At 52.7% G+C, this 19,003-nt stretch overlaps 1 protein-coding gene across 1 annotated transcript; it reads right to left on the reverse strand.

The window, feature by feature from the left end:
• Positions 1–7,264: 7,264 nt before the first annotated feature.
• LOC311524452 (2'-5'-oligoadenylate synthase 1-like) lies at positions 7,265–14,626 on the reverse strand. Its single transcript, XM_084635569.1, has 6 exons — positions 14,440–14,626; positions 12,384–12,678; positions 11,994–12,169; positions 10,221–10,453; positions 9,177–9,321; positions 7,265–8,576 (listed from the first exon to the last, which is right to left on the reverse strand). The coding sequence occupies exons 1-6, from the start codon at positions 14,602–14,604 to the stop codon at positions 8,091–8,093; spliced, it is 1,500 nt and encodes a 499-aa protein (XP_084491695.1). The 5' UTR covers positions 14,605–14,626; the 3' UTR covers positions 7,265–8,090.
• Between the last annotated feature and the right edge of the window lie 4,377 nt (positions 14,627–19,003).

Consider the following 19,003-nt stretch of genomic DNA (forward strand, 5'->3'; position numbering starts at 1 on the left):
GCCGCGCTGCCCCCTGGGAGGCGCAGTCCGCGAGGGGTGGAGTCGCCACGGCCCTCGCGCTTTGTGACAGGCGCCCGGGACTACGAGGCCCATGATGCTCCGCGCCTGGGGCAACCGCTGCCTGGGGCACGGACTACAAGTCCCCGCAGACGCCGCGCGCCGGCCGGAGCTGTGTTAACCCTTCCGCTACGGGCGGCCCTCCTGGGGCGCGTTTCACGTGGCAGCCCTTGGGGAGATGCGAAGTCAAGTGCAGATGCCCATGGCTGGGGCTGCGTGGGCCGGGGGTCCGGCCTGGGAAGAGCTGGGACAGCAGCAAAGAAAGTGCTCTGATCTTTGTGGGACAGATCTGGGGGGCTGGCTAACATCGAAATGTGCATCCCCAAGCCCTGCCCCAGCATTCCAGGGAGGGCTGAATTAATTCTCCTGTGGGTCTGGGGCAATTAAATTTTGTGGGGCTCCTGGGGGTTTGGAGTGCGGGAGTGGGCTCAGGGCTGGGGCAGGGGATTGGGGTGGAGCCCCAGATGGGGCCAGGGATGGGCTTGGAGGTTGGGGTGCAGGCTCTGGGTGGGAGTTTGGGTGCAGGAGGGGGCTCAGGGCTGGGTCAGGGGTTTGGGTGCAGGTGGAGGTGCGGGGTCTGGGAGGGAGTTTGGGTGAAGGAGAAGGCTCTGGGATGGGGTAGGGGGTGCAGGCTCAGGCCTGGAGGTGGCTACCTCTGGCAGCTCCTGGTCAGTAGGGCTAAGGCAGGATCCCTGCCAGCCCTGGGTCCACGCCGCTCTGCTCCCCGAGGTGACTGGCATGCCCAGCTCCTTGGCGGAAGGGCCAGGCAGGCCTGTCTGTGCGGTGCACGCTGCCCATGTCCACAGGTGCTGCTCCAGCAGCTCCCATTGGCTGCGGTTCCCACCCAGTGGGAGCTGTGGAGCTGGCACGGGGGCTGGGGGCAGCGTGCAGATTCCCTGAATGCCCCTTGCCTAGGGGCACACTGGCAAGCTGGCGCTCACGATTCCAGCCCTGCAGCATGGGGGTGGCGCCGAGGCTCTGGGGCTGGTGTCCAGCTGGATGAAAAGAAGCAGCGGGCCACATCCGGCCAATGGGCCTGCGGAGTCCCCCTTAGGCTGAGGCCCTGGGCTGCAGCCCCTAAAGTCCCTGTGTTAATCTGGCCCTGACCCCAGGTGGCACTGACTCGGCCTGGCTGATTTGGATTCATTATGGAAGAACTGCCAGCAGCTGAAGAAATTGGACTCCACAGAGTGGGTCCCTGTGCTGGCCCCCTCCCCCAGGTACCTGCAGGACTGAGACAACCTAGGGATGTCCCCCCCTGCAGCAAACACACCTGCCAGCCCCCTCACTGCTCCCCCGCTGTGAGTCCCAAAGAACTGCTGTCTTGGTCAGGCTGTGCCGGTCATGGGCACGCAGGAACTAGCTACGCCCCGCTAGCCCCAAGTTGTGGGGTAACTCCAGCTTCCCATCTGTAACAGTGCTGCCCTTGGTGGGACCCAACTGAGAGTGCCAATTCAGGACAAATTGCTTAAAGCAGGGCAGTTACCGCCCAAGGCTGGGGTTTCTACACACACCAAGGCAAACCAAACCAGCCAAACAGAGAAGAGTTCGGTTTTACCCCACTGGCTGACCACAAGTCACACAAGCAATTCCCTTAGATACTCCAGTTTCCCAGTATCATCACCAGTGCCACTCATTATGGGGACAAATGGTTATAAAAAGCAATACCCCAGTAAAAGAAAAACGGTTCTCCCAGTCCCAAAGGACCAAGCCCCAGACCCAGGTCAATATACAAATCAGATCCTACCCACAAATCACGCTGTTGCCAGTCCTTTAGAATCTAAAATCTAAAGATTTATTCATGTTAGCAGAGTCAGGATGAGCTCCACCCTGACATCTGGTGGTGAGGTGTGGCAAGTTGTGGAAAAGAACTTCAGGGGCTGATCTCATTTGCATAGGCACACTCACCCCGCCTAGAATGAGGCCATAGCTGGCCAAATGGTCACTTTGGCTGCTGTGGGATCCCCAGTGTCTCTGTTATTGGAAGAATAAAATGTTATTACCCTGATTATGGGAATCAAGGACAGTGGAACTGTACTTGGCCTTTTGTTATGATGGAGGGACTTGCCATCAACTAAGTAGCACTCACTAGACAAGGAACACGGGTTCCAAAACTCTTTGAATTGAGAGAGGTTGGGGTTAGATAGTAATATGTGGTGGTATGGGTCCTACATGCTAACTGTATTGCCTTCTCTCTCCGTTGTGGAATATCAGAGCTAATTTTGATTTCATTAGGAGTCTGATTACAGGCTGTTGAGCTGGATTCACTTTGGGCCAATGGTGCACCAGTACTAAGGCTCCCCTACTACAAGTTGAAATCACAAAAGAGCTAATTTTACTAAGAGCTGAAATCACTGAGTGTTGTTGTTAGGATATAGATGTAAAGGCCTGTACTCTAAGAATTTAGGTGTATTCTTATCACTTGGCTAGTTATTGAGGTATAAAAGAAAGAATCAAAATCACTGTCTGCCAGTGTAAGGTCCTTCTCTTACTGTGACAGTCTGAGGCCCTGTGCTTAGGTTCTTTGGCTAAGCAGCAGAGGCAGCCATAAGCTGGGAAGCGAACGGTCACATCCTCACATTCCAAACTAGTCACATTGAAAGAAGATGCTATTGGGCTGTTAGGAATACAACCCTGTCCTGATAATGCCTATCCCCTCCAGAGAAAGGGAAGTGCCTAGAAGATGTAAAAGGAAATTGAGGTTGATAGTTTTCTGCCTGGTAAGAACTCACTTATCAATAGACACAGCTGGGAAACTCTTATGTCTTTACAGATGTAGTTGTGAAATCCTCACTTCTGTATTGTTTTGTCATTATAGTTCCCACTTTGCTATTGTTTATTGGCATGGTCTCTGTCTGGTTCTGTGATTGTTTCTGTCTGCTGTATAATTAATTTTGCTGGGTGTAAACTAATTAAGGTGGTGGGATATAACTGGTTAGCTAATCATATTACAATATGTTAGGATTGATTAGTTAAATTTCAGTAGAATGATTGGTTAAGGTATAGTTAAGCAGAACTCAAGTTTTACTATATAATCAGGAAGTGAGTGGGTGTGTGTGTGGGGAAAATGAGAACAGGGAATGTGGGTGGGGAAATTAGAATCATGTTTTGCTAAAGGGGGAAATGGGAACAGGGAATGGGGGTAAGGAAATTGGAATCATGTTTGGCTAAGGGCAGGAATGGGAACAGGGACACAGGTGTAAGGCTCTGTGGTGTCAGAGCTGGGAAGGGGGACACTAAGGAAGGAAACTGGAATCATGCTTGCTGGAAGTTCACCCCAATAAACATTGAATTGTTTGCACGTTTGGACTTCGGGTATTGTTGCTCTCTGTTCATGCGAGAAGGACCAGGGAAGTAAGTGGGTGAAGGAATAAGCCGCCTAACAGTTGTGTTAAGTAGTGGGGGAGCCTGAAGATATATGTTTCAGAGTAGCAGCCGTGTTAGTCTGTATTCGCAAAAAGAAAAGGAGTACTTGTGGCACCTTAGAGACTAACCAATTTATTTGAGCATAAGCTTTCATGAGCTACAGCTCACTTCATTGGATGCATAAAGTGGAAAATGCAGTGAGGATGTTTTATACACACAGACCATGAAAAAATGAGTGTTTATCACTTCAAAAAGTTTTCTCTCCCCCCACCCCACTCTCCTGCTGGTAATAGTTTATCTAAAGTGATCACTCTCCTTACAATGTGTATAATAATCAAGGTGGGCCATTTCCAGCACAAATCCAGGGTTTAACAAGAACGTCTGAGAAACCGGGGCGGGGGGGCAAAAAACAAGGGGAAAATAGGTTACCATGCATAATGACTTAACCACTCCCAGTCTCTATTCAAGCCTAAGTTAATTGTATCCAATTTGCAAATGAATTCCAATTCAGCAGTCTCTCACTGGAGTCTGGTTTTGAAGCCAACTGTGTTCACATATCTATTCAGGGGACACCATCACAGGGCCTAATAACATCAGCCACACTATCAGAGGCTCGTTCACCTGCACATCTACCAATGTGATATATGCCATAATGTGCAAGCAATGCCCCTCTGCCATGTACATTGGTCAAACTGGACAGTCTCTACGTAAAAGAATAAATGGACACAAATCAGATGTCAAGAATTATAACATTCATAAACCAGTTGGAGAACACTTCAATCTCTCTGGTCACATGATTACAGACATGAAAGTTGCGATATTACAATAGAAAAACTTCAAAACCAGACTCCAGCGAGAGACTGCTGAATTGGAATTCATTTGCAAATTGGGTATAATTAACTTAGGCTTGAATAGAGACTGGGAGTGGTTAAGTCATTATACAAGGTAACCTATTTCCCCTTGTTCCCCCCCCCCGTTCCTCAGACGTTCTTGTTAAACCCTGGATTTGTGCTGGAAATGGCACAAATTGTCATACACATTGTAAGGAGGGTGATCACTTTAGATAAGCTATTACCAGCAGGAGAGTGGGGTGAGGGGAGGGAAAACCTTTTGAAGTGATAAACACCCATTTTTTCATGGTCTGTGTGTATAAGACATCCTCACTGCATTTTCCACTTTATGCATCCAATGCAGTGAGCTATAGCTCACAAAAGCTCATGCTCAAATAAATTGGTTAGTCTCTAAGGTGCCACAAGTACTCCTTTTCTTTTTTTGAAGATATATGGTGGAGCAGTTTGCGGGGCGGCTGACAGAGCATTGCAGTTTGCGGGACGGCGAGCAGAGCAGAGCAGCTGGTGAAGCAGAGCAGTTTGTTGGATGGCTAGAGCAGCTCATGGGGCGGCTGGCAGAGCGGAGCCACATGGAGAGGTGGGGCCAGCAGCTTTGGACCACGTAAGGTGCCCCTTAACCCCCCTCCAATCTCCTCCCAGATTGGGAGGTAAAACTCTGCAGATAAACTTTTGAACTCTGGGGCTGCCCTGACCAAGGACAGGGATTTTTGGGTCTTGGGACTTTGGGTGATTTTTGGGTTGCTAGACTCAAGAACCAAAGGGAAAGGACATGCCCCAATTTGCTTGGGAGGGGTGCAAGTGTTGGGAGGATTGTTCTTAAGATCCAACACTTGCACCCCCCCTTTCCTGGGAAATGTTGGATAAAAAGCCTCACCAATTTGCATAAGTGACCACAGACCCAAACCCTTGGATCTGAAAACAATGAAAAAGCATTCAGTTTTCTTACAAGAAGACTTTTAATAAAAATAGAAGTAAATAGAAATAAAGAAATCCCTCCTGTAAAATCAGGATGGTAGATACCTTACAGGGTAATTAGATTCAAAACATAGAGAACCCCTCTAGGCAAAACCTTAAGTTACAAAAAAGATACACAGACAGAAATAGTTATTATATTCAGCACAGTTCTTTTCTCAGCCATTTAAAGAAATCATAATCTAACACGTACCTAGCTAGATTACTTACTAAAAGTTCTAAGACTCCATTCCTGGTCTATCCCAGGCAAAGACAGAATATAGACAGACACACAGACCCTTTGTTTCTCTCCCTCCTCCCAGCTTTTGAAAGTATCTTGTCTCCTCATTGGTCATTTTGGTCAGGTGCCAGTGAGGTTACCTTTAGCTTCTTAACCCTTTACAGGAGAGAGGAGCTTTTCCCTGGCCAGGAGGGATTTTAAAGGGGTTTACCCTTCCCTTTATATTTATGACAGACCTCCTGCCAGAAAACTTCCCTGAATTCATTCTCCTTTGAACTAGAGCAGATCCTTTAGAAAAATATCCACTCTTGTTTTAAAAATTGCCAGTGAAAAAGAATCCATCACACTCCTTGCTTCTGTTTAATTCTCTCTTTCGCAGCCTGATCTCTCTCTGTTCCCCTTATTCCTCCCTTTGTAAATCAAAAGCAGTTAACAAAACACCCAAATATACCACATTATCCAACAGATATGACCTCTAGCCGAGCTTTCTCTTGTCTGTCATTAGCCAATGAGCCGGTGATATCTAGAAGGTGCTCTCAGTATTTCAGCGCATCTAACGCAGAGCACTTCTTGTTATTAGAAAGAAAGAAAAAATCCAGGCTCTGTTTGTTCCCAAACAAGTCCAGGAATAAATTGTTTTCAGGGAATGCAGCAAAAATGACCTAACCCTATTCTCCTGGGTTCTCAGCAATTGGTTTGCAATGCAAATGCTGATTGAGAGTCACTCACAAGGAGGAGTCCTTGTGGCAGCTTAGAGACTAACAAATTTATTTGGGCATAAGCTTTTGCGGGCTAAAACCCACTTCATCAGATGCATGGAGTGAAAAATACAGTAAGCAAAATATGTATTATAGCATATGTGGGGGGGCCTGATGCAGCCGGCGGGGTTGTGTGCATTGAACAAAGCTGCTGGGGGAGACAACTCAGCCGAGTTTGCTGTAGCTGGGTCGGATGAGGGGGCCACGACCCGGTCACAGAACTGCTGCTGGATCTGCTGCAGGAATTATTGTGGGGCAGGTCTCAGGCCCGTGTGGCACAGGAGGTCAGACCGAATGATCTCAGTGAAAGAATCTCTGAATCCTAGACGCCCGGCTGTATTCATAGGGCAGGCGGGACCCATATCCCATGGACACAACACCCAGGAGGCGGGATTAGCAGAAGCTTATTATTTCAGATTCCAAGTGGCAAACGTCGGTTGGAATTTGGCATGACACAACAGAGATGGTGACACACAGCAGTGGAGTTGGGACAGGGAGGAGGAAGGGGACTACAACAACGGGACTAATGAACAATGTCTGGTGGGCGCCCAGCACGCAGCTCTGCACTGGGGGCAGTACATCGCGAAAGGGTTGCGGAGCAGGGGGGAAACAGCTCCCAGGAGCTGCAGCGGGAGGTGTGGGGACAGCCTGCGCTACAGAAGGACGTGGTGCCGATTCTGGAACGTGGGGGTGTAACGATGGTGCCCGTGGGAGCCAGCTGAGGTGAAAAGCAAACAAACCCCAAAAAGCTGGTGGATATTCCAATTCTTAGATTTACCAAGCCAGCACAAAGCAGCTTCTGTATTACCTCACTGGTTACTCAGAAGTCCAGACAATGCAGTTCCCTTAAAGTGTCCAGCCTCAGGCCTTTGTCCAGACACACAGGTCAGATATGATGATGATTACTGAAAATCTTATCTCATCAAAAAAAAGAAAAGGTTCTTCCAACCCCAAAGGATCAGCCACATACCCATGTCCAGTTATAACTTAGATCTTACCCAGAATACACGCTACAGTCAATTCTTGTTAACTAAACTAAACTTTATTTAAAAAGAAAAGAGAGTGTGTGTTGGTTAAAAGATCAATATGCATACAGACGTGAATTCAATTCTTGAGGTTCAGAAACATATCAGAGATGAGTTTGTAGTGTCCAAAAGTCCTTTTAGGTATAGTCCAATGTCCATATTTGGGGTGACTCCAGTCAGTGACTGGGGATCCCAATCCTTATGGCTCAGGGTATCCCCTTCTTGAAGCCCAAAGCAGATCTGAGTTAAAACAGGATGGTGTCCCAGGGTTTTTATACATTTTCCACCAGCCTCTTGGCCTGAGAGAATAAGCTTAATCTTCTGTCTCCCAACCATCCTGGCAATTAGCATAGTGTAATTTATCCATTAAATGGTTCATATACAGTTTATCACAACCTTCAAAGAGACATACAGACAATAATACTATTTCACTCAAGTGTCATCATAAATGTTAAAATCCCTTTTTTGATCTTTGAATCAAAGCTACAGCAATAGACAAGACTTGTTTGCTTCCATCACAAGACCTGAGCAAACAGCTACCCTTCTAACAAGGCAGGCTTGCATTTCAAAGCTCTATTGATTCACATATCTTCCTAACAAGTCTTTAGAGTTCGGCCATGGGTCAGGTCAGTCTGTGAGTTAATTCACTCTTTCTGGCCCTCTGTCACCTTTTAGTGAGATATTATATTTCACTGCTAAGGTGACAGGGGCACATTAGCAAAGCCCTGAATTATCATGCAAAGGCTCTTGGGAAACATAGCCCGCTGTGCTGCTCTCTTGGCCGGGGACACAGCAGACGCCTGCCCATGAAGGTGCAGGTCCCGGTGACCCAGTGAGCATCTTACCCACCCCTGAGGCGCAGAAGCAGGTAGATGGTGCTCTTGCTCCGGATCCTGTAATGGGCGAGCGTGCAGTCGTCCTGCAGCTCTTTGCTGTTGAACGTCAGGCGCTGTTGGCTGGCGGAGACACCCGTGCGATCCTCGATCTTCTTCTTCAGGCCCAGGACGGTGTCACTGGCACGGACACCATAGAGCAGGGTTCTGCTGTTATGGTCCTTCACGAAGATCTCCATCCACTGGGGCTCGGTCATGAGCATCAGAACCGTGGTGTCGTAGAAGATGCCGTGTGATGCCAGGGTCTGATCGTCCAGCAGCAGCTGGTTTCCCAGGCCAGGCTCCTGCAGGGTCAGGCGCTGCGTGTAGGGAGAGATGTCCCAGGCACGCTCGAGCTCCTCCTTAATCTCCCAGATGGTCGTGTAGGGGCTCAGCCCCAGGTCCAGGCTGACCCCTGAGAGCTGCTTCACCGTCACCTGCATGGGTCTGGCTGGCTGGAAGAGAGACAAGGAGACGGGAATGGGTGGGGGTCGGACAGCCCAGGTGGGGCAGCGGGGAACGTCTAATGGCACGCGGCAGAGGAACCTCTGCTGGGGAGTGGAATCTCAACACAATCGTTTCCCACAGCTCTGGGCCCATCAGATTCTGTAGCAGGGAGCTGGGCAGAAGCGCTGGCTGTGGGGGGAGGGGGATCTCCCAGCTACTCCAGCCCCAGCCTCTCCCAGCAGGGGGTGTTGTGCGGAGGGGGCAGAAGTGCTGGCTGTGCGGGAGCTCCCAGCTACGCCAGCCAAAGCCTCCCCAGCAGGGGGTGCTGTGGGGAGGGGGCAGGAATGCTGGCTGTGGGGGGAGGCCCTGGCTACCCCAGGCCCAGCCTCTCCCAGCAGGGGGTGCTGTGGGGAGCGGAGGGGGGCACTGGCTGTTGCGGGGAGCTCCCAGTTAGGCCAGCCCCAGCCTTTCCCAGCAGGGGCAGCTGTGGTGAGTGGGGCAGACGCAGGAGCCATGAGGGGAGCTACCCGGCTACTCCATGCTCCGGAGGCTCAGTGACGAGCTCATCACAGGCGGGGGTGGGAAGGGACCCCGAGAGGCGTCGGTACCTGCACGTCCCAGCAGCGGATGGGGCCGAGGCTGTTCCTACAGCACAGCTGGTCCCGGCAGATTGCGGCTTCTCTCGCCAGCAGGTCCCAGCTCTTTCCCTGCCCCAAGGTTCCCGTCGGGTCGGCTGGATCCAGGATCACGGGGCTGTGAACACAATGGATTCTCTCTGTCGATGGCTCTTGGGCTGAGCCACCTGCCCATGTGGCCAGTGGCTCTGCTGTCTGCCCCAGCTCGCTCCCTCTCCCCCGTGAGCCAGGCCCTGCTCTGCGTCCAGGCTGCTGACACATCCCAGCTGCCTGCTGCTGACGGTGCCTGTCCCGGCTCAGGCAGGGCCCTGGGGTGCGGAGGGGAGCTGGAGGAGGGAGTCTCAGGCTTGGCCGGCTGGAGCCGGAATCCCAGGGGCTTGGGGATGGGGCAATGGTGGAGGGTGAGTATGGTCGGTGTCACCCACCCTGGAAGAGCCAGTGTGCAGGCAGCTGAGGGGCTGGAGAAGCCGCTGCCCTAGTCCCTGTGGTACTATTGCACTCTAATGCCAGCCCAGGGGTGTTGCTGGGTACCACACACACTCATTTGCGAGCCCTCACCCTGTCAGTGTCGTCATCCCCACCATGCCCCTGGGGGAAACTGAGGCACAGGCTAACAGTGGAGGAGTGGGGACAGACCTGTGCCAGGCTGTGAGCCCCCAACCCTTTCTTGCTCATACGGGTGCTGCTGGGTGGAATCCTGCCCCCTTCAGTTAATGGGGTTTGGCCGGTGAGCTCCATGGGGCCAGGGCTCCCCTTGGGCGAACGCCCCCAGAGGCAACCTGGCTACACGTGGCGCAGCGCGTGCTGGGCTGGCCGTATTGCTTGGCTGGTGCTGAGTGTAACCGCAGGGGCCTCTGGGGTGGCAGGGCTGAGAGATGCTGAGCAGAGCTGCCAGTTCTCTGCTCGGGTGTCCCAGGGTAGGACAGAGCCTCCCTCCCACGCAGGAAGGAAGGCCGAGCTGCAGCTGGACGTGAGCGAGCCGCGCAGAGACGAGAGGAGCAGATGCAGGGGTCTCACCACGGCTCCCGCAGCAGCCGTTTGACATGGGGCCCTATCACGGAGGACTGGAGATCGTAGAACTCGGTCCAGTAGACGCAGAGCTCTTGGTACCGGCACAGCAGCTCCATCACCGTGCGGAACCCCTCGGCCGTGCTGAAGTTCTCCGCCCCCTTGGTGCCGCTCTCCCAGGCATAGATGGTCAGCAGCTCCAGGGCGTACTTGGTGGGCAAGCCCGACGTCGTCTTGGAAAGCTGTTAAGGAGATGGGGGGAAGCCGGCCTGAGACACGGGATGGGGTGGGGGTACAGGGCCCTCAAATCCCTCTTGCTGCATGGTCAGGTGGGTGACCTCCCGCTACCTCTCCCCTGCCCATGTCCTGTGCTCACCACAACACTCAACTACTGAGCAGTGGCCAGAGAATGGGAGCCAGGATGTAATGTACTAGCTAGAGAGAGAGAGAGCATGTAATCAGACCTGCTCTGTTGTGTGTCAAGGCCCTATATTGCTAACATCTGGTGGGGATTCTCCTTTAGCTCAGGTGGCAGAGGTCCGTGCTTCTGAAACAGAAGGCTCCACATTTTATTCCCACTGCCGTTGTGAAGTCCCCACAGGCTGTGGCATCAGGCACTGAATCATTTCAGGTGTTTATTAGGATAAAGAAAATCCTTCTCCCCCGACCCTGTAAAGTGTCATTTGACAGGCTAGTGTAATTTCCACTCAAGTGAGCAGCAAATAGGTCGTGAAATCATAATCTGAAATTTGCTCTTTGTGCAATTGCTTGCCCTGCAATTAGAGGACGAGAGATGTGAGACTGGATGTTTGAGTGTGTGTTTGTTATGAAGCTACAGAATTTAGTTCCAATGAGGAATTTATATCTATCTGTATTGCTATATTAATTGTTGTTTTGTTTTTGAATGATTTTTAATGGAAACTGTTTCCCAGTCAGACTGTTCAATGTGGTCAACGATTCTGTTCTTTAACCTCTGGTCCAGTTCATGATCAGAAGATCTTGTGAGCGCTTGCCTGAAAGTGACCGAAGCCATCGAAACCAGTGCTCCCCAAACTTTTCATGTCGCGCCCCCCTTAACTGTAATGTAATCTGTCTGCACGCATGTGGGAACTGGGAGCCGGGGGCCAAGGCCATGGCCGGAGCTGTGGCTGGTGCTGCGGCCAGGAGCATAGCCATGGGGTTGGGGGCAGAGCTGGAGGCAGAGCGGGGCTGGGTGGCGCTCCCTCCATGCCCTCTGTGGAGGCTGTCCCAGGCCCTGCCATGTCCACAGTTAATGTTCCTCTGTGTACCCCTGGTGGGGTGTACCCTACAGTTTGGGGACCAGTGATCTGGACAGATATTCTGGGACTGCTAGAGAGGGACTCAGCAAACTTGCGAGACTGGATCAGGGGCAAGATCCATCTAGTCCAGTGTCCTGCCTGCCTCCAGCGACACCTGGGGCCCTTTGACGGGATGATTGAACCCAGCCGCCAGAGCCCAACCCAAGAGCATCCAGGAGAGCAGTGAGCTAGGAAAGACCAGCCTAAGCTGAGATGACCACCATCTCCTGGGAGCAAAATAATGGGAAGCAAAGTGATCTTCTGGAAAGACTTGAGCAGCCCTGGCAGGTGGAGGGGCTCCAGTGAGTAGCTTTATTCCAGGGGGTTTTAAAGTGTGGGAGGTTGCCGGTAGAGCTCTCCATCTGAACCTGCATTAACATACAATGGTATCCCCCAGGGCTGGTGGCCCGGTGAGAAGGAGCAAGGGGGGTATCAGTGACTGGGGCAGGGCAGGGCACCTCACCTCTTTGTACCAGTGCTTGACCAGCCGCAGCAGGTTCTTGAGCTTGGCCGGGCGACGCTTCACAAAGTCCCTCTGGAGCTCGGTGAAGGAGGTGCAGAACTCACCGGGCTTGGCTCTGGTCCGAATGAGATCCTCGTAGACCTGGGGGGAAGGTTTGCTGCCAGGAGTCACCTGCCCTGTGGGAGAGAGGGGAGGGAGGGTCACCACACAGATCTGAGGGGAGTCCTGTCCCAATGGGCCTTGGGCTATTCCCGTGTCCCATACACAGGCTGCACCTTCATTTCCATGAGCTCTGTCAGGATAAGCCCTGGGGACATTGAGGGGAGTGGGTACCCCCAAACCTGCTGGATCCCTGGAGGCCGAGCTGAGGGGCAGGGATACAGTCCCTACCTAAGGCATCATAGGCTGGGAGCACGTCCACCTCGATGGATTCCCGCCTCCTCTTTGACTGGATGATGATGGAGAGCGAGCGCGGGCAGGTGCCCTTCTCCTTCGGCTGGGAAACCTCCACGTCAATGCTGAAGGCGATGGTCTGTTGGCACCGGTTCAGCTTCTGCCTGATGGTGTCAAGCACAGTCGCACGGTTCTCCAGCTGGTCCCGGTAGCTGCAGAAGCAGCTGAGGAAAAGGACCAGATCTGCATCCGAATTGTTCTTCAGGGCTGTCCCCTTCCCCGCGGAGCCGCCCTGCCACGGAACAGAAGCATTTGCTCACTGTGCTGCCCTCTCAACAACCCCAGGGCGCTGAGCCGCATGGGGGCCATGCCCCTGCACCCACTCAGCCAGGTCACCCCTCAGGCACAACGGCCCCTGCTGGGCAGTCAGAAACATACCAGAAGTGTTAGGATGGGATAGGAAATATTGAATCCAGTATTGTAGTGTACACTGCTGGGGTGCCCTCCCCCCGCATCCCATTCTGATCACCGAAGATGGTCTAACGCCCCCCACGTACGCTATGGGGCAGAGACTTGAAATTTGGCAGCAGGGTGGCCTGCGTCTCAGGGATAAGCCTTTTGCCTTACGCCTTTTGCCATGCCCGTCAAAATCCACCCAACTTTGACCAAGCTAAGAACCTTTGAAATATCTCCCTTTGCACATGCGCAGTACAGATGTGTCAGAGTTTGGCCAGCCCCACAGATAACATAGCATTTATACAGAACATTGTACGGACAAAGCCCAGCTCCCGTTGGCTTCAGTCGCCGCTGTGAGCACTCAGCACTTCTGCAAATCAGAGCCCAGGGCTTGAGTTGGGCACCCCAAAAATGAAGAATGCACACTTTGGGAACAGTTTGGGTTAAGTGACTTGCCCAGCATGACACAGGAACTCAGTAGCAGAGGCAGGGATAGACTCCAGTTCTCCAGGGAAGCATTCAACTGTCTTACCCAGGAGACCTTCCTTTCTCTCTCTGCAACCCCCTGCCCCATTCATTGCACATTTTCCATCTGCTGCAAAGTCTGTAGGGGTCCTACAGACAACAGTCTCCTTCACTACCTGGCCCTGATTCACCCATAGAACAAGTCCACCCTGTGCACTGAATGAGGCAGGGTCCCATGGAAAAAATAATATGTGATCACGTAATTAAAGCCTGTATTGTAATACATATGCACAATGGGGCCGAATTAAGGTTAAACAGGCCACCTTCCCTCCGGCATTTCCTAATGTTTGAGCTGCAATCTCAATAACTCTCTTTTAGTGTAATTTTTCTGGACATAATAAATGGGACTGGGGAGAGGTTTTGCAAACTTCCTGTCCTGTTTTTGGTAAAGGGAGTGCTGATTACAAGGTCGTGACCCAACAGGGGAAAGGTTGAGAGCCATTGATTCAGAGAAGAAAAATTGGATGTCTAATAATGCTAGATTAAAAGGCAACACATTTAAAATGGCTCAAAGGTATTTTTTGTGACACAGCATATAGTTAACCTGTGGAACTCGCTCAAAGAGGCCATGAGCTTCTCAGCCCTCTCCGCAGGATTAGACATTGGAAGGATAACTAGAACATCCCTACTTGTTTTCAGCAGGAAGGGAAATGTCCATGGGAGACAAACCCTCATGCTTCAGAGCATAAACCGACCACTAACAGCCTGTAGTCAGAAAGAAACTTCCCCTATAGGCAAATAATTCTATAATTGTCCACGAAGTGGGCTCTTGTGCCTTCCTCTGAAGCAGCTGGTGCCGGTTAGTGTCAGAGACAGGTTACTGGGCTAAAACTGCTCTGACCTGACAATGCAACTCCTATGTTCCTACCTGACCCCACCGGCAACTGGGAAGCCAGGGCGGATTTTGGATAATGCCCCCTGCAGCCAGCGGTAAGTGGGAGCCCTCTTCGGCATCCCTTGGCTGGTGGTTTAGGCTTGCCCTGATCACAGCGTAGGCACGCAGACTTTCGCCTGCACCAAAGGAGCCCGGACATGCTCTTTTACACCGGCAGCTGGTCCAGAACAGACTCACCTTCACCGTCTTGAACACCTTGATGTCGTCAAAGCACATCTCCTTCAGAAAATCACAGATCCTCCGGACAGTGTCTTTCACCTGCAGCCGGAATTCCTCGCTGGGCTGGAGATGTTCTGCGATCCAGGCATCCAGCGAGCCGGCGGGCACCTGGTACAGCTCCATCTCTGCTGCTTTGCTCCCTGTCCCTGCCTTCCTCTGCTGCTGCTGCTTTTAAGCATCCTGGGCACAGCCCAACCCTGCTGATCTCCTCCCCCGTGGATGGCGTCAGACTGAGCTTGTTAAGGTGGCCTGGGCTACAGGACTCGAACTGTCCACCAGACACCTGCTGGTCATGGGCCTGGAGAGAAGCCTGGGGGCTGGTCCTCATCCCCAGTTCCAGAGGCAGCCCAACGTACTTCCTCCATCCCCAGCTGCTGGGATTCCTGGGAGGGGGCTGCCCCTAGGCCCTGCTTGGGGGCGCTGTCCTTCATGCCAGCCCCTAACCTGAGTATCTATCTCCCCCACTCCACCTGGGAGGGAGGGACAGCTCAGTGGTTTGAGCATTGGCCTGCTAAATCCAAGGTTGTGAGTTCCAATCCTTGAGGTGGCCATTTAGGGATCTGGGGCAAAAATTGGGGATTGGTCCTGCTTTGAGAAGGGGGTTGGATTAGATGACCTCCTGAGGTCCCTTCCAACCCTGTGATATTCTATGACACTGATCTCATCAGTGTCAGTTTCATGCTCCCAGGCTGGGACACAGGGACTCTCTGTAAACTGGGAGAGTGAGAGTGTAATTAACCATTGGAACACCGTACCAAGGGGGCTGGTGGCTCCTCCATCCCTGGCCATTTTTAGAGCAAGACCTGATGCTTTGCTGGCAGAGCTGCACTCAGGGTTAGTTTAGGGCAGGGTTGCTGACCTGTGCTGGACAGGAGGGCAGAGTCCATTCTGGCCCTGGAATCTAGGAATCAATGAGATCCAAATGAAGGGCGGTGGGGGGGACGTGAACCCCCAGCCCAGAGTCTTGTTAATGTCACTCTGCCACCTGCTGTCTGGACACCCCAGAGCAGCAGCGGGGGTCCTGGAGCTGGCTGCCTGCAACCTCACGGCAGCCTCCCCATCGCTGCGCTTCGTCTCCAGCAGCAAGCCTGCCAGGCCGGCCCCTTCCTTTATGAAAGGGCTGGTTAAGTGGTGGTGAGGTTCCTCCTTGCCCTGGACAGCGACTACCCGCCCCCTGGCTGAGGGGCATTTTCAAGCCTGGCTGAAGGAAGAACTGCGGGATTTGGGGGAGGGGGGGCACCTGTAGCGGCACCCCAGTGTGGGATCCAGGGTAGAGGAGCACCCGGGCGAGCACTTTCGAGCTGCTCCCTAAGTCCACCTTAACTAGCAGCAGCGGAGCTAGGGATTTCCCTGGTTTTGATCTGCTAAGTTTCATTTTCCATTTGCTAGAGAAACGAAACTGCAAAGGCCCAGCTGGGTGACAAGGGAGGGGCCATGTGGGCTGCTGCTGGAAGCCAGGGATCACTCCTTGGCAGTCGGGCAGGGGCATCAGATTCGGTTTCCATCTCTTCCCTGCATGGGAAGTTCCCATGCCTGCCTGGCCTGGGGCGGTGCGGGGGAGTGACAAGGCGACAAGGAAGCAGCCTGGCCTGCTTTGGCTGGAAGTGGACACTGAGCAGTGCAGATTATGTCACCAGCTGCAAGGAGCAGCACAAAGCTCCCAGCAGTGCTGCCCACTGGAGAGCGGGCGACACGGAGCTCGAGCCAAACCGGGGGGATTTCATGTGCATGTAGAGTGGGTCAGAAATAGCCAGGCCTCAGCCATCACTGCCCGAGGCCCTTTTCAGCTCCCCAGCGCGTGAGGGGGGAGGGGGCTGCCTTTACAAGCCTGATGCTGATTGGGCGTGAAGGGCCAAAGAGTTGGGAAGGGGAAGATTGGGGCACACCTGCCCCTCGGTGATTCCCCGCCCCCGCAATGTCCTGGGGGGCCCTAGAGGGGCAAGTCAAAGACTGCAAGGCCAGAAGGAGCCATTGCTATCAGCTAGTCTGACCCCCAGCCCCTGTCACAGGCCAGAGCCCTGCCCCACTCTGATGTCCAGGGCAGAGCTTGTGGAAAACCAGCTGATCTGAGTGTAAGACTGGCCAGTGATGGAGCTCCCACAATCCCCCCACACAGTGCAGGGTGCTGCTCAGGGCTGACGTACCTGCACTGGCATCGCCCCTGGCCTGGCACGGAGACACGTGGAGATCAGTGCATGGGAAGCCATCACGGATGGTAAGGCCTTGGGTGGTGCCAGGCAGCACGAGCCCAGGCTGGTTGCTGCTCCCAGGTGGTGCCCCTGCAACGGGCCCTTGGGCATCCCTTTGCCCCTTGGGTTCCTACCCCGTGCTCAGACTCCTGCTCCAGCCCCAGTCCCCCAGGCCCATCTTCTGAGTCCCTGCACGCAGGACTGAGGGGAGGTGGCTTCACAGCACCATTGCACTGTCCTCCATTCTGGGGCCATATGGGGACCTGTCCCCCTGCCAGTTCGAGCTGCTTGCCCCAGGGCTAGGAGGTGCCGGTAGCTCAGGGAGCCCTGGTGGGGGGTGAGCAATAACAGCCCCTGGTCCTGCCAGAGGGGCCGAAAAGGGCCACAGTGCAAAGGAGACGCAACCCTTGTATCTCCTGCCCCCAGTTCCCTCCCATGCATGCAACAGCTCTGGCTGCTCCAGAAAAGGATCTAAGAGTTACAGTGGATGAGAAGCTGGATATGAGTCAGCAGTGTGCCCTTGTTGCCAAGAAGACTAACAGCATTTTGGGTTGTATAAGTAGGAGCTTTGCCAGCAGATCGAGGGATGTGATCATTCCCCTCTATTCGGCATTAGTGAGGCCTCATCTGGAGTACTGTGTCCAGTTTTGGGCCCCACACTACAAGAAGGATGTGAAAAAATTGGGAAGAGTCCAGCGGAGGGCAACACAAATGATTAGGGGACTGGAACACATGACTTATGAGGAGAGGCTGAGGGAACTGGGATTATTTAGTCTGTAGAAGAGAAGAATGAGGCGGGATTTGATAGCTGCTTTCAACTACCTGAAAGGGGGTTCCAAAGAGGATGGCTCTAGACTGTTTTCAGTGGTGGTTGATGACAGGACAAGGAGTAATGGTCTCAAGTTGCAGTGTGGGAGGTTTAGGTTGGATATCAGGAAACACTATTTCACTAGGAGGGTGGTGAAGCACTGGAATGCGTTACCTAGGGAGGTGGTGGAATCTCCTTCCTTAGAGGTTTTTAAGGTCAGGCTTGACAAAGCTCTGGCTGGGATGATTTAGTTGGGGATTAGGTCCTGCTTTGAGCAGGGGGTTGGACTAGATGACCTCCTGAGGTCCCTTCCAACCCTGATATTCTATGAAGGGCAGGGGGCCTGGGCTGCCTCCCAGCCACAGAGCTCAGCACTGGCCAGTGAGTGCCACAGGCAGCTCCTCCCTCTTCTAATCCCTGGGAGCTGGTGACCTTGGTGCTGCCAGGTCTCACAGCCAGGTAGCCGGGGAGCATCCTAGGGCTCAGATAGTGGTGGGGTGGGTGGGGGAGGGGGAGAGCGCTCAATGCCCCAGGTGAGCTGGGGGCAGGCGACCAAATCCTGCCCAGGTCCTGCTGGGAGGGAGCTGAGGCCGCACAGCCCTGCCTGGGCAAACGGGGAACTGAACAGAGCCCAAGGTGCAGCCCTGGGCTGGTCTGTGCCGGGGCTGTGCCCTGCCCTGTGAGTCACCACCCCGCCCTCCACCCAGAGGTCACCACGCAGGCACCCCGCCCTGTAAGGACAAGGCCTTCATCTGCAGCCAGATTAAAAGAGCAGCCCAACAGCAGCCATTAGCTGAGAAGCAGAAAATCACATCCTCACATTCCAGCTAAACTACATTAAAACAATGTGATATCGAGCTGTTAAGGAGGAGACCCCCATCCTAATGGTACCCACTGTCACCAGATAAAGAAACAGATCTTAAGATGGCTAAAGAAAACTTACTTTAATAGCATCCTGTCTGTCAAGAAATCACTTCTCAATAGTTGTGTTTGTGAAAGCCTCATTTCTTTATTGTTTTGTCATTATGGTCCCCACTTCCCTATTGTTAACCTGTCTGGTCTCTGTCTGGTTCTTTAATTGTTTCTGTCTGTGACATAATTAATTTTTGCTAGGTGTAAATTAATTAAGGTGGTGGGATATAATTGTCGAGAGAATTTTGTTACAATATGTTAGGATTGGTTAGATAGATTTCAGTAAAATGATTGGTTAAGGTACAGCTAAACAGGACTCAAATTTCACGATACAAACGGGTCCAAAAGGAAGTTCTTTGGGAACCAACTCCAGGACGCAGCCCCAAAGATCAGAGCTGCCAGACCTCAATACTCTACCAATTTATTTGAGTATAAGCTTTCGTGAGCTACAGCTCACTTCATCGGATGCATACTGTGGAAAGTGTAGAAGATCTTATTATATACACACAAAGCATGAAAAAATACCTCCTCCCACCCCACTCTCCTGCTGGTAATAGCTTATCTAAAGTGATCACTCTCCTTACAATGTGTATGATAATCAAGTTGGGCCATT

This window comes from Lepidochelys olivacea (assembly GCF_965140295.1).
Source record: "Lepidochelys olivacea isolate rLepOli2 genome assembly, chromosome: 7".
NCBI classification, from domain to species: Eukaryota; Metazoa; Chordata; order Testudines; family Cheloniidae; genus Lepidochelys; species Lepidochelys olivacea.

Bases quoted from the DNA above. Each gene is read 5' to 3' on its own strand.
- LOC311524452 (XM_084635569.1), bottom strand. From the start codon at position 14,604: ATGGAGCTGTACCAGGTGCCCGCCGGCTCGCTGGATGCCTGGATCGCA. The intron at 9,322-10,220 runs GTGAGACCCCTG...TTGTGTTCACAG, and splicing joins CGGCTGCTGCGGGAGCCGTG to CCCCGTGATCCTGGATCCAG. The intron at 8,577-9,176 runs GTACCGACGCCT...TCTCTCTTCCAG, and splicing joins TCCGCTGCTGGGACGTGCAG to CCAGCCAGACCCATGCAGGT.